This window comes from Mustela erminea, chromosome 1 (genome assembly GCF_009829155.1).
Source record: "Mustela erminea isolate mMusErm1 chromosome 1, mMusErm1.Pri, whole genome shotgun sequence".
NCBI classification, from domain to species: domain Eukaryota; kingdom Metazoa; phylum Chordata; class Mammalia; order Carnivora; family Mustelidae; genus Mustela; species Mustela erminea.
The window spans coordinates 145612242-145626913 of record NC_045614.1 but is presented as its reverse complement, the minus strand read 5'-3'; the positions used below and the strand labels follow the sequence as shown (position 1 = coordinate 145626913).

At 38.6% G+C, this 14672-nt stretch overlaps 1 protein-coding gene across 7 annotated transcripts in view; it reads right to left on the bottom strand.

Moving 5' to 3' along the window:
* Positions 1 to 10269, bottom strand: part of HLTF (helicase like transcription factor) — a 54289-nt gene extending 44020 nt beyond the window's left edge. For all 7 annotated transcript variants that reach the window (XM_032346060.1, XM_032346066.1, XM_032346073.1 and 4 more), the window contains exons 1-2: positions 10036 to 10269; positions 8693 to 8900 (exon numbers count right to left, since the gene is read on the bottom strand). In XM_032346060.1, coding sequence (XP_032201951.1) covers positions 8693 to 8900; positions 10036 to 10055 — 228 coding nt within the window. In that variant the 5' untranslated portion in view covers positions 10056 to 10269. The remainder of the gene's footprint in view (positions 1 to 8692; positions 8901 to 10035) is intronic.
* Between the last annotated feature and the right edge of the window lie 4403 nt (positions 10270 to 14672).

The following is a 14672-nucleotide window of genomic DNA, read 5'->3' as shown; positions in this document are numbered from 1 at the left end:
GGGCAAACAATACAATAACCGAGAAGATTAAAAGGAAAGCTGGGGACTAAGATGTCCATCTTTGAATGGCTCTGAAAAGCTCCAATACATTTCTGGGAATGTACAAGGCCATATTCAAGCAGAGAGCTGTATGCAAGCCTGGGGCTGTGCATATGATCAGGGATAGACTTCAGAAGACCCTAAGCTCACACCTCTGACTACACTTGCGGCTCTGAACAAGCAGGACATGAATGTTAAGGAAGCGCTGTCAACTGAAGAGTGCCCCAAATGCATATAGATCCCCTCATTTAGTAAAGACTGAAAGACTGGTATAATTATAAGCTGACTACTAAGTTAACCAAATGCAGACATCAGTAGATTTTACAGGGTTAATTCAGGAAACTCATTAAACAAGCAACAATTAGCAAAATCAGCAACAATAAACAACCCTGGAGACAGAGAAGAATATCTAATTTTTACTGTTGCCACATTATTTAAAATGTCTCCTTTTCAACAACAACAACAAAAGACATGCAAAGAAATGAGAAGGTATAGTTCACTCATAAGAAAAAAGCTATCAGGGGCGCCTGGGTGGCTCAGTGGGTTAAAGCCTCTGCCTTTGGCTCAAGTCATGACCCCAGGGTCCTGGGATCGAGCCTCATGTCGGGCTCTCTGCTCTGCAGGGAGCCTGCTTCCTCCTCCTCTCTCTCTCTGCCTGCCTCTCTGCCTACTTGTGATCTCTGTCAAATAAATAAATAAAATCTTTAAAAAAAAAGCTATCAACTGACCGTGAGGAAGCAAAGATATTTGACCTACTAGGAAAAAAATTTAAAGTTATGTTCAAAAACCTAAAGCAAACCATGTCTAAAAAACTAAAGGAACGCACAAAAACTATGTCTCACCAAATACAAAGTCTATTGTCAAAAAGTGAAGTAAAAAAAAAAAAAAAATTTCACTAGAAAGGCTCAATAGCGGTATGTGGAGGCAGAAATATTAATGAAGTTGAAGACACGTCAATTAGATAGTCTAAGAATGGTTACAGAGTCTGAGAAATAGAAAGACAAAAGATGGAGAAACATGAACAGGCCTTAGAGATCTGTGGGACAATAGCAACCATATCTAAGATACACACCAGTCTCAGAAGGAGAGGAGAAAAGGGGTAGAGAGGATATTTGAAGAAATAATACCTGAAAACTCCCCAAATTTGATGAAAAACGTTAATCTACATATCTTAGAAAGTCAACAAACTCCAAATAAACTAAAAGAGATCTAAACCCAGACACAGCATAATTAAGCTGTGGTAAAAAATGCTGAAAGCAACAAGAGGAGAAACGCCTTATATATAGGGGGATCCTCAATACAATAAGGTCAAATATCTGATTTCTCATTAGAAAGCATAGAGGCCAGAAGACAGTGCAATAACTTTTCAAAGTGCTTCCAAAAAAACTAAAGCCAAGAACTGTATATCCAGTAAAACCACCCTTCAAAAGTATAGGAGAAATTAAAGACATACCAGTTAAACAAAAACTGAGAAATCACCACCAGCAGACCTGTCCTATAAGAAATATTAGAGACCTACATCTGAAATCAAAGGACTAGACAATAACTTGAATCTACACAAAGAAATAAGGACTACAGGTAAAGGTAATTAGGTAAATATAAACAGTGTAATTTCTTTTGGTTATTAACTTTTTTCTCCTACCTGATTTAAAAGTGCATAAAACAATCATAAATCCATGTTGATGAGCATTCACTGTATATAATCTGTATGTTAACAGCACAAAGGAATGGGGGATGAGGGAAATGGAGCTATCTATAAGCAAAATTTTTGTATGCTATTAAAATTAAATTGGCACTAATCCAAACTAGATTTTTATGAATTAAGATATTAACTGTAATTTCCCAGAACAGAAAATAAGAAAACAACTCAAAATATATAGCAAAAGAAACGAGGAAATTAAAATGGCACACAGAGAATGTTAACACAAAAGATGGCAGTAATGCAGGCTAGACAGAAAGGTCACATATTGTATGGCTCAATTTATATGCATTGCATACAGTAGGCACATCCATAGAAGTAGAAAATAAATTAGTAGATACCAGAGACTGAGGAGAGAGAATAATGGCGAGTGATTTCTAATGCATACACGGTTCTTTCTGGAGTGATGAAACATTCTGGAACCAGACAGCGGGGACAGTTACATAACCCTGTGTATAAAAACCACTCAAATCTATGTACACTTAAAAAATGGTGAATACTGGTAGGGGTGCCTGGGTAGCTCAGTGGGTTAAGCCTCTGCCTTCAGCTCAGGTCATGATCTCAGGGTCCTAGGATTGAGCCCCGCATCGGGTTCTCCGCTCAGCGGGGAGCCTGCTTCCCCCTCTCCCTCTTTCTGCCTACTTGTGATCTCTCTGTCTCTGTCAAATAAATAAATAATTTTTTTTTAAAAAATGGTGAATATTGAGACACCTGGGTCACTCAGTTGGTTAAGCGTCTGCCTTCAGGTCAGGTCACTATCCCAGGATCCTGGGATCAAGTCCTGCATCATGCTCCTTGCTGAACAAGGAGCCTGCTTCTTCCTCTGACTGCCCTTCTCTCTGACAAATAAAATCTTTAAAAAAATAAAAATGGTGAATTTTACGGTAGTGTTTATCACTTTTTTAATTGTCTGAAAAAGACAAGGGAATGCTGCTTCAAACCACCACCAAGATCTGTCTACTGATTTTTCACTATAGCCTGACCAATCAGATTATCAGATACTCCTCTCTAGTCCTTTGGAGATATTCATAAGGCATAGCTCTATCCTCTCCCATTCCCATCCTCTCTGCCAATGCCTGCAAGCCTGATATTTTTTTACACAAAATTATGCAAATCCCAGGAAATATACAACCTCAAAAAGGCAAAAAGAAAACAACCAATATATTTTAGATTTTATCTCAAACAAGAAAATTAGGTAAGTTTCTTTTACTGTAATAAATTATCACTTATTAAAATTAGGTAACTGTCACTTACTATAGACGTAAGTAATTACTGATAGTAGACAGTAGATAGATAGTAGAAAGTAATTAATGACAGTAGAATTTAAAATAGAATACATATAGGCCAAAATGCTAGAGACAACAAAAACAAAGAAAACAAGACCTGAGCACAAAGACAAAAAAGACATATTAAAAACAATGAAAAGAGGGGGCGCCTGGGTGGCTCAGTGGATTAAGCCGCTGCCTTCAGCTCAGGTCATAATCTCAGGGTCCTGGGATCGAGCCCCGCATCAGGCTCTCTGCTCGGCAGGGAGCCTGCTTTCTCCTCTCTCTCTGCCTGCCTCTCTTCCTACTTGTGATCTCTCTCTGTCAAATAAATAAATAAAATCTTTAAAAAAAAAAAAAAAAAAAAACAATGAAAAGAGAATTATGACTACTTATAACAGTATTTTTAGAATAGGAAAAAATCATCTATTTTATTATAAAATACTTTGATGTGTCAAGAAATAAATTTAACCATAAACTTAAAAAAGCACGTTAAAAAAAAAATTAGCAATTCCTGGAGCACCTGGATTGCTGAGTCAGTTAAGCCTCAGACATTGACTCTTCAGCTTAGGTCATGATCTCAGGGAGATCCAGCACCACAAAGGGCTCCACACTCAGCAGGGAGTCTGCTTCTGTCCCTAGCTCTCCCCCTGTGCAGTGCAGTTGGAGGCACTTGCACGCACGTGCGTGCTTTCTCTCTAAAACAAATAAATAGGCTAAATCGGTTAACCATCTGCCCTCAGCTCAGATCATAATCCAGGGGTCCTGGGATTGAGCCCCACATCAGGCCCCCAGGATTCTTCCTTTTCCCTCTGTCCTTCTCCACCCCTCCCCAACTGAAGCTCTTTCTCTCTCAACTAAATACAATAAATAAAATCTTTAAAAATAAAATAAATAATCTTAAAAAAATAGCAATGCCAACTTTTTGTATCAAAACTTAGGAGATACGGGACGCCTGGGTGGCTCAGTTGGTTAAGCAGCTGCCTTCGGCTCAGGTCATGATCCCAGCGTCCTGGGATCGAGTCCCACGTTGGGCTCCTTGCTCGGCAGGGAGCCTGCTTCTCCCTCTGCCTCTGTCTGCCATTCTGTCTGCCTGTGCTCGCTCTCTCTCCCTCTCTCTCTCTGACAAATAAATAAAATCTTTAAAAAAAAAAAAAAACTTAGGAGATACAACTAATATAGTACTTTGAAGAATGTTTAAAAGATTAAAAGCTATTTTTTTTTTAAGATTTTAATTTGACAGATAGAGATCACAAGTAGGCAGTGAGGCAGGCAGACAGAGAGGAGGAGGCAGGCTCCCAGCTGAGCAGAGAGTCCGATGTGGGCTTGACTCCAGGATCCTGAGATCATGACCTGAGCCGGAAGCAGAGGCTTTAACCCACTGAGCCACCCAGGCGCCCCAAAAAGCTATCATTATTTTTTAAAAATATTTTATTTATTTATTTGACAGAGACACAGCAAGAGAGGAAACACAAACAGGGGGAGTGGGAGAGGAATAAGCAGGCTTCCCACTGAGCAGGGAGCCCCATGCAGGGCTCCATCCCAGAACCCTCGGATCAGGACCTGAGCTGAAGGCAGATGCTTAATGACTGAGCCACCCAGACGACCCTAAAGGCTATTATTAGTAAGGTTAAAATGAAACATTCAAATCGAAAATCTAAAAATAAAATAAAATAAACTTCAGGAAAATAAGATAACAGATACAAAACAGAAGGAATGAAGAAAAATAACAACCATTAAGAAAAATCCAAGAAAGGTTTTTTGAAAAGATGAAACTTAAATCTCTACAAGACTGATAAAAACTAGACACAAATGTATAGCACAAAGAATGAACACAGTCAAAATGTTACTAAGCACAACTCTGCAACAATAAGTATGAAAATTTAGATGATTTTCTTTAAAAATATAAATTGCCAAAATTGACTATTTGAATTATGCTGAGTTTGAATGAAATGAGAATTAAAAAGTACATAATGTATGATTTAATGCATATAAATCTCTAGAACAGCCTAAACTAACTATGAGCAACAGAAATTAGGTTGTAGTTGTAGGGCAGGTAGAGCAGAAATGAACAAGAAAATACAACCAAACTTTTAGGGGTGATAGAAATAATCTACATCTTGCCTAGAGTGGTGATTATCATGTATTTATCTTTCTCAAAACTCATGGAATCATTTACTTGAAAATATGCATATATTCTCATGTAAATCCCATCTCAATAAAACTGCAAAAAGTTGAAAATAGTAACTATGCAAAGTTAAATACCTCAATTTTTATTATATTCTCACAATAGTGATCAACCCCAAAATGCCCATCAATAAGGAAACTAAAAATATGATATAGATTTGTACTGACATGAAAAGATAGTCCTAATATTCTACCAGGAGAAAAAAGGGTGATCACTATAACATACTAATAACGATCATATTTTTTAACACATAATATGATTTCAATTTACATGCATATGTTCATAGAATGAAGTGTGAAAAAATAAAATGAATAAGTTATGGTCCAGGATGATAAACTACAGGGAGATTTAATGTTTTTTCTTTTAGCCATTTAAAAATAATGAATATGTATTACTTATAAAATAAATAATACATATTTTAAAAAATAAAAAAACAAGTGATGATTACTTTTAATGGGTTCAATATTTTTATTAGCTTATTAATATCATGGAAATTATTCTAACTCAACAAATAGTAAATGTTCTAAAATCAGAAACCATAATCCAGTATTTCACAATGGCTTAAAATAATTTAGAAAACAATCAAAGTTTTGAAAAAATAGCACAAATCAGAAATAGGCAAGCTCAGAGATTGATACGAGAACTAAAGAAGAGATGGACAGGGATGCCTGGGTTCCTCAGTCAGTTGAGCGTCTGCCTTTGGCTCACGTTATGATCCCAGGGTCCTGGGATTGAGTCCCCCATCAGGCTCCCTGCTCTGTGAGAAGTCTGCTTCTCCCCACTGCCTGCAGCTTCCCTTTCTTATGCAGGCGTGCTCTCTCTGACAAATAAATAAAATATTTAAAAAGAAAAAAAGAGATGGATAGGACATAGGAACTGATAGATTTCAGGAAAAAATTAGAAATGAAAAACTGTTTCAAATTAAAAACTAGAAGGAACACAAAGTGCACAGACCTTGTGGATAACTACATGGTAAGAGAAATAAATGATGAAAAATTAAAAAGTGAAGAAGTTTGACAGAAAGGAATTCAGAGGGCAAAAGATATGAACAGACACTTCTCCAAAGAAGACATACAAATGGCTAAGACATGAAAAAATGTTCATCATCATTAGCCATCGGGGAGATTCAAATAAAAACCACATTGAGATACCATCTTACACTAGTCAGAATGGCCAAAACTAACAAGACAAGAAAGGACAATTGTTGCAGAGGATGTGGAGAAAGGGGAACCCTCTTACACTGGTGATGGGAATGCAAGTTGGTGCAGCCACTTTGGAAAACAGTGTGGAGATTCCTTAAGAAATTAAAAATACAGCTACCCTATGACCCTGCAATTGCACTACTGGGTATTTACCCCAAAGTACAGATGTAGTGAAAAGAAGGGCCCCAATATTCATAGCAGCAATGGCCACAATCACCAAACTGCCGAAAGAGCCAAGATGCCCTTCAACAGACAAATGGATAAAGAAGATATGGTCCATATGTACAATGGAATATTACGCCTCCATCAGAAAGAATACCCAACTTTTGTATCAACATGGATGGGACTGGAGGAGATTATGCTGAATGAAGTAAGACAAGCAGTGAGAGTCAATTATCATATAGCTTCACTTAGTTGTGGAGCATAAGAAATAACATGGAGGACAGTAGGAGAAGGAAAGGAAAAGTGAATTGGAAGAAATCAGAAGGGGAGACGAACCATGAGAAACCGTGGACTCTGAGAAACAAGCTAAAGGTTTTGGAGGGGAGGGAAGTGGGGGATTAGATGAGCCTAGTGGTGGGTATTAAGGAGGGCACCTGTTGCATGGAGCACTGGGTGTGGTGCATAAACAATGAATCTTGGAACACTGAAAAAACAAAATTAAATTTAAAAAATGTTAATATAATTTAAATTTTTTAAAAAAAGGATTTCAGAGACAGCAATAGACATATACACGGGCACAGATATATGCAGAGGAGATCTAATACATAGATGGTAGAATGGAGTCCCTGAAAAACAAAACAAACATTTAAAGCTATAATTAAAGAAAAAATTTCTGGAACAGAAAAAAATCAAGTTACAGGGCAATCATAAGACCTTTCAAGATAAGGAAAAATACCCTTTAGTTATGGAGGCAAAAATACCCAATTCACTTATATGGGAGAGAAATCATATTGTCATCAGAATTCTAACCAACATTTTATGCAACATCAAAATATCACATAGCAAAAAATGGGTCAAGGACTTTGTATTTAGCCAAACTGCCCGTTAATATAAATGTCACAATTAGAAACATAGAAAAACTTAGGAAATCATGTTCTTTCCTAAGAAATTTCCTAGCAACACATTTCAAACAATTACAAAATATTCTAAGAAGCGCCAATATAAAGAAAATATAGGAGGTGTGCCAGGTGAGGTGGTTCAGTCAGTTGTCTCTAAGGGTCATGAGATCCAGCCCCTTGTGGGGCTCCACACTTGAGCCTGCATAAGATTCTGTCTCTTCCTCTCCTGACCCTCCCTGCACATGCCCTAGCTTGCTCTCTCTCAAAAAAAAAAAAAAAAAAAAAGAACTATAAAAAGACATTTTTAAACAATCAAGAAAACTGATTATGGATTAGTTATTAGATGTAATAAGGAATTACTAATTTTAAGTATGAAAGTAACAAAGTCTGAATTTTTTTAGAGAGACATACTGAATTATATGAATGTGAACTGATACAGTAGAGATTTTTTTGTCCTAAAGGACAAAAGAAAAAGTGATGAAAGAAATGTGAGAAAAATTTGTTATATTTGGGTATATGGATTTGGGTATATGGGAGTTTGTTATACTATTCTACTCTTATGTATGCTTAAAATATTTCGTAATAAAGAAGAAAACTAGTGACACATCATCCAAATAACGCAAAAACATCCTACATAACCATAACAAAGACAACTTCTCACCAGCTATGAAATCATGTACTATCTCTATCTCTCACACATACACACAATGCAAAAAGAGAAACAGTAAGATAGACATAGGGAGAAAAATTAGGAGACAGGTAGTCTTACTACAGAAAGGGGAAAAAAGGACCTAAAAATAGACAATTCCCTTATCTAGCAGGAATTAATCTTCCTAAATTAAAAATACTGAAGTAGAGAAATGCGGTAAGGGACAGAAGGGGAGAAAGCAAAGAACTGACTTGGAAGTTACTCTACAAATGTACCCCAAGTATCTGCTTTTTGGGCCAGTCATCTAACCCTCCTAAGTTTTAGTTCTTCAGTTATAAAAACGGGATAACAGATGTTCTATCTACCTTTGAGTCATTACAGCTATCAAATGAAACCATACTGGAAAAAGTGCCCTGTGTATTACAAGCAGAATATAAATGCAAAAGAAAATTAGTCATTAAATATTTGTTATCTCTTAACCAGATACATTCTAATTAAAGTAAAATAAGTAGTAATTGTACATATCACCTTCAAATTCTTTTCTAGGTTAATAAGATAAATATATTTCAACTTAATATGTAATACTCACTACTCCTGTGTAATAGCGTAGTCCAACTACATGACCTCTCAAAGTTCCAAATAAAACTGAATCTAGCTCTTCATCACTAGTTAGGAAGTCATCTGGAGGTATAATATCTTGGAATTCAAAACGAGGAAAGAAAGTTGGATATGAGAGGCGTGGAAAATTGCCATGGGTTCCGTATTGGACAGTCTGCAAGTACTTCCAAACAGGATCTCTATTAAAAAAGAAAAAGCACAAGAAAATGATACACCATTTAACCAAAGACCATGTTATATACACAGGCCAAATGTTTTCTCATTTTATTTCGACATGTTAAATCTTTAGAGAGAACTGTTATATAAAAAGATCGACAGAGTGCTACTATGGGTAAAGCAGGTATTGGAGAGTGGGGAAGGTCTCCAGGAACCCTACCTGCTCCGTAATGCCTCTTCTACCCACTGAGTACTCAAAATGAAAACTCCAACAAGGGCTCCCAAATCTTTTTCCTAGTGATGATAACCTATTTAAACTAAAATGTATATGATGTCTGTAATTCTAATCACACACCATATTTCAATAAAAACTGAACTAGAAAGGACTTGCAAATATGGAACTATTATTATATGTGAAGCCATCTATACGGTTACAGATAATACGTCCAGCATCCACTATTTTAATTCTCTCCAAACAGAACCCTTATTCAGGCATCCAAATCATACCATCATGGGAAGATGACCTCAAGCCTTCCATTCCCATTGGTTTAAGGGTACCCTCAATCCTTTCATGGATAACTGTTCCAGGAAGAGGCGTGTGCACCAATTTGGAAAACGAAAAATAAGGGGAAGTCCATTGAGGGGCTTCCTGAAACTCTCCTAAAAACAGACGGAAGCTATTTCCCCGCGTTTTCCTTGTACGCTCCGCATACCTCTGGCTCCATTGCAAATACATATTTCCAGGTATGTACATGCACATAAATTGTAAGCTACCTGGGGACAAGGGCTCTCTTAATTGGTCCTTTATTCTGAGCACACCGTCTAGCGCACATTGAGCATCTAACGGGTGCTCACTGAATAAAGCTCAGATCAGGACCCATGTTAAAGAGCGGAGCTTTGAATCCCGGGCCCCCCAGAATCCCCCCATAACCCCTGATAAGCCCAAGCCCTGGCATGAGGCTCGCCTGAGGAGCCTCCCCTCGCCAGCTAAGGCAATGCATTTATTTCTCCGGCGGTGATATGAGCCACCAGCAAGACGAATATAAGCTGCACCGGGAACGCGAGGAGAACTCGAAGGGAACGCAGGGAAGGTCAGGTTCATTTGGGGACGCCAACAGGCCGTTACCCCCTGCGCCCCACCCCCTTCGCCCCCTTCACCTCTTGAACATCCAGGACATGGCGCTGAGCGGGTAACGAACGGAACGCTTGGGCGCCCCAGATAGCTCTCGAGCCGCCTCAATACACCTCCCTCCAGGCCCCCCAGCCGAGAAGCTGAGGATAGGTTCCGAGCGCCGAAGGAAAAGCGCTCTGGTGGAAGTGAGACGCCGCGAATCTAGTCAGACGTCGACGCCGTCGCCTTCTAGCAACAATCTAAGAGACCAGTGACGCTTTGTGACTGACACTGGCAAAGTCCAATCGCGAGGAGAGGGCCTACGGAAATAAACCAATCAGAACATGGAAGGGAGGGCAACTCCGCCCCACGCAGGGATTCAAAGACTGTAGGGGGTCCCGGCTGCAGGGGCGGTTCCATCCGGGTTCTTCCCCGCCCCCGAGGCGAGCGCGCGGGAAAGCCACGCGGCCCTAGGAGTCGGAGTGGCGTGCGGGCGGTGTCTGCGTTTTCGGTTTGATCCCAGCTTCAAATGCAGCAGAATGACCCTCCTTTTCCATTGTTTGTCTCAGACCCATTTTTCAGGCCTGACCTCATCCTGCCTCATCCTTACCTCATCTCATGTGACCTGTAGCAGAATTTTACACTGAATAAGCTCCGCGATTTTATGAGCCCTGGAGCGACCAACGAGATACTTTATTTCATTTCCTGGGGTGAACCTCGGGTGATTGCCCTCAAACTATTCATTTTAAGTGTCACTAGCGAATCTATGTGACACAACGAATTCAGGAGACTTTAACTGGAATTTAGATTTACAGCCCCCCCTCCCTTCCATTTTCTTTTTTAAGGAAAAATTCATTTCTAGCAGTTGTTGATAGCTGGGAGTGATGAGCAGGACCGGCTACACTGGAGGCACGTGCCTGCCCATGTGAATAGGTGGAAAGAAGCTTGTTTTCCTTCAGGAACCATAGGAGGAACGGAGCTACACAGTTGGCTTTTGAGTCAGAGGAGGATCAGAAAATGTACTTTGCGGGGGTTGGCCAGCGGGTTGACTGCAACCAAGAGGCTGGCAAGGCTGAGCTCTGCAGCTTGGGAGCCCAGAACAAGCTAATTCAGCTGAGCTTTAAAATGGTGCAGCAGCAGCACCACAGTAAGAAGCTGGTGCTGGTTTTGAACAGCACTTAGGCCCTGTGTAACTGTCAAAGAAGAATGAAAAGATCAAAGAGGAAATGTATCTGTGAATGTGGTCAATATTGGCACTTGCCCTTCGTAGAGTGGTGCTTTTTACACTTCCTTCAGCAGAGTATGAAGAGTAGTCAATAAGACAGCTTTTTGAAGAGGCATTTGTTCATTTTCTTAAGCTATCATCTGTAAGCATGAACTAGCAATGGAAAGAGAAATTGAATTTGCAGCAATTTATTCATTTCACTAAACAGAAGGAAGATGATGAAGAAGATGAAAACAGTGGCATTTCAAATAATATTAATTTACTTTCTTCTGGAACTATTAGATAAATGGCAATATAGTTCAATTTTTGGTGTGCCAAAATCTAAGTAAGCTTTTGGAAAATATGCCAGAAAGCACCCAGACTGAAAATGTTGTATGTGTAAAATCAATGAAGAAGCCATGATCATTAGACTGAAAGACAAAATTGCTAATATGAAAAGAGAGGTAAACCCAACTCCTTAAGATCTGTAATTACCGCCCCATTGTTAAAGAATGCAGATTAAGGTAAAAAAAAAATGCCATTTAAAGTCAACTTTTTTGACATTAAAGTCAACAATTTTAGTGTCTTACATTGTTTTACATTTCAGATCTAGCAGCTGAACAGTCTTTCACTTAGTCATGGCACAAAGGGGATGGTGGTGAATGTAAATTTCCATAGAAATTTAGGGTCTATGATAGAGTTTGTATTTTATTTTAAATGTAGTAGACCCTCAATTGTTTTCAGCAAGAGAATAACACTGTGCATTAGGCTTTAAAGAATCCATTCTGGCAGCCATGTGGAGATTATAGGGAAAAAACAGAAGTAGGCTGCTTAGTAGATAATTAGGAAACAATTGTGTCCAGCTAAGAGATAATGGTAGCTTGGAAAAGGGAGATGATGAAGCTAGAGAACCAACACAGTGTGCTGATGGATTTGGTATGGATGCTGAGGGAGGGGAAGGAATAAAAAATTTCTCCAGCCGCTCACTTTCCAGTCACAAACACACTTTCTCATCATTACCCGTTTATGCACATTAATCATGTCACTCTCCTGTTTGATGCTGTGAGCTTGAAATCAAAGAATGGCAGGTGTGACTCTTTATAATCTGTCCCCTACCTCCTACTCCTATCACTTCCCAACCCAGCCTGCCTATAAAAGCCTTCACTAACTTCTCTAAAAATTATATTTAGATATAATATAATATTTTCATACAGACCCACAAGGCCATTCTCACACCCCACAAAATTAATGATAAATTGATCTTTGGTATCTTCTAATAACATAATCAAATTTTCACAATTGTATACAAAAATTTTTTAAAAAAATAATTTAACAGAATGGAATTTTGAAACCCTTGGCAAAGAAAACAAGAATCTGAATTTCCAAAAGGCCGACTGTAATACAAAATATTCCAAGTTTATGTCCTAATAGGTTCGGAAGAATATATGATGTTGTGTGTTTGCCTGTTTCCTTGTTTTATTCACCCGTAAGGAGATAAAGACAAAGTTCAGTGGAAGAGGAGAATTTTCAGGAATAACATAGTAGAGTTCACAGAGTAAATCTGTCTTAAGTGGATCTCAGGGAAAGAGCCTGAATGCCATCACCCTAGGCCACAAAGGGAAGGATAATAGCCCAGTAATTTCTGGGGATCCCATTAAAAAAAGACAGCTATGCTTCATTTTCCAGAGTGTAGCCTCAAGGTTCTGCAAATCTTAAGAGTCTTAAGAGATCAGAAATGTGCCAGGGCAATAAAGGAGTAAAAGCTAATAAGGTGGCTCTGTTAAGGAGCTCAAGGGCAGCCTTTCAAAAGCTTTTCATAATTCCCAGTAAGCCTCCAGCACTATGAAGGTTCAGTAGTTGGTACCTGCTGAAGGTGAATGGAGCCCAAACATAGCCTATAGGGTAAGAGAAAGGAGAATGATTCTGAAACCTATATCTAATTGACTTTAAATCTTAAAATGCCTGAGCAACCTGGAAATGACTAAATTAAGTTACCTCCCATTAGGAAAACTGAAGGTATAAGATAAATTAAGTTCAATAAAAAAATACAAAATTTCATCTTTGTAAATAAAGTCAGTGATCAAAATTAATACATACTACATATCCATACACATACACCTCTCAGTGACTTTACATTTATATAGTTATAGCAGATACCTCTAGCTGGTTGACTTAGGAGGTTTTCATTTTCTTCTTTTTACTTACATGCATGTAAAATTTTCTGTTTTGAACATGCATTGCTTTTCTGCCACAAGAAAATAATGAAAGATATAAAGTATAATAAAGAAATTAAGAAGTTTTTCAAGTTTTTTTTTTAAGATTTTATTTATTTATTTGACGGACAGAGATCACACAAGTAGGCAGAGAGGCAGGCAGAGAGAGAGGGGGAAGCAAGCTCCCTGCTGAGGAGAGAGCCCGATGCAGAACTTGATCCCAGGACCCTGAGATCATGACCTGAGCCGAAGGCAGAGGCTTAACCACTGAGCCACCCAGGTGCCCCTCAAGTTTGTTTTTAATTAATGTTAACCTTAAAGAAAAGTTGCAAAATTACTACAGAATGTTCCCTCACATCTCTTACCCTATTTATTTTAACATACACAATCACAGTACAATTATCAAAATCAAAAAACATTGGTACAATACTATTTCTAACTTTTTTTTTTAAAGATTTTATTTATTTATTTGACAGAGATCACAAGTAGGCAGAGAGGCAGGCAGAGAGAGGAGGAAGCAGGCTCCCTGCAGAGCAGAAAGCCTGATGCGGGGCTCGATCCCAGAACCCTGGGATCATGACCTGAGCTGAAGGCAGAGGCTTAACCCACTGAGCCACCCAGGCGCCCCATCTAACTTTTTTTTTTTTAATAAGAAGACAGAGGAAATGATGGAAGATAAAATCTTTTGTAACTTAGCTATTTACAATGGAATTTTCTCAGATTTAATCAGGACCACAACAGATTCTGAGGCAGATTTCTGGGTACAACAGCTGGTAGGGCAGAGGAAGTAATATATAATGAATACCAAGTAAAAGTCTTAATAATATGATGAATATCGAGTGCCTGCCTTTAAATAATAAATGCTTATTGCCATTACTATTATTGTAATAGAATTATTATCTAATTTTCTCTAGCACTTAACAAGAAGTATAGTTGACTGAAGCTTATTTCCTGGTGCTCAGCAGCTGAGTTATTCCCAAATACCAGAATAACACTGTTTCTAGAAGCCAGTCATTTTCCCAGGTGTGTGTCCTTGATCATACTGAATTGTTTCATCAAGAACCAGAAGACACTCTGATGCCAACTCCCATTCTGAGAAATCTGTGGTGTTCCAGATTACAAAGGACTTTCCCAGGAGATACTAGTTTCCTCCTCCTTTAGGCCTTGACTCACCAAGTGCTCCTACTCAACAGAAGATCAGAATTTGCTAAAGAATCAGGGAATCTATCCCTTGGGATCTATCCCTTCCTTTGTGTCCTACATAGGA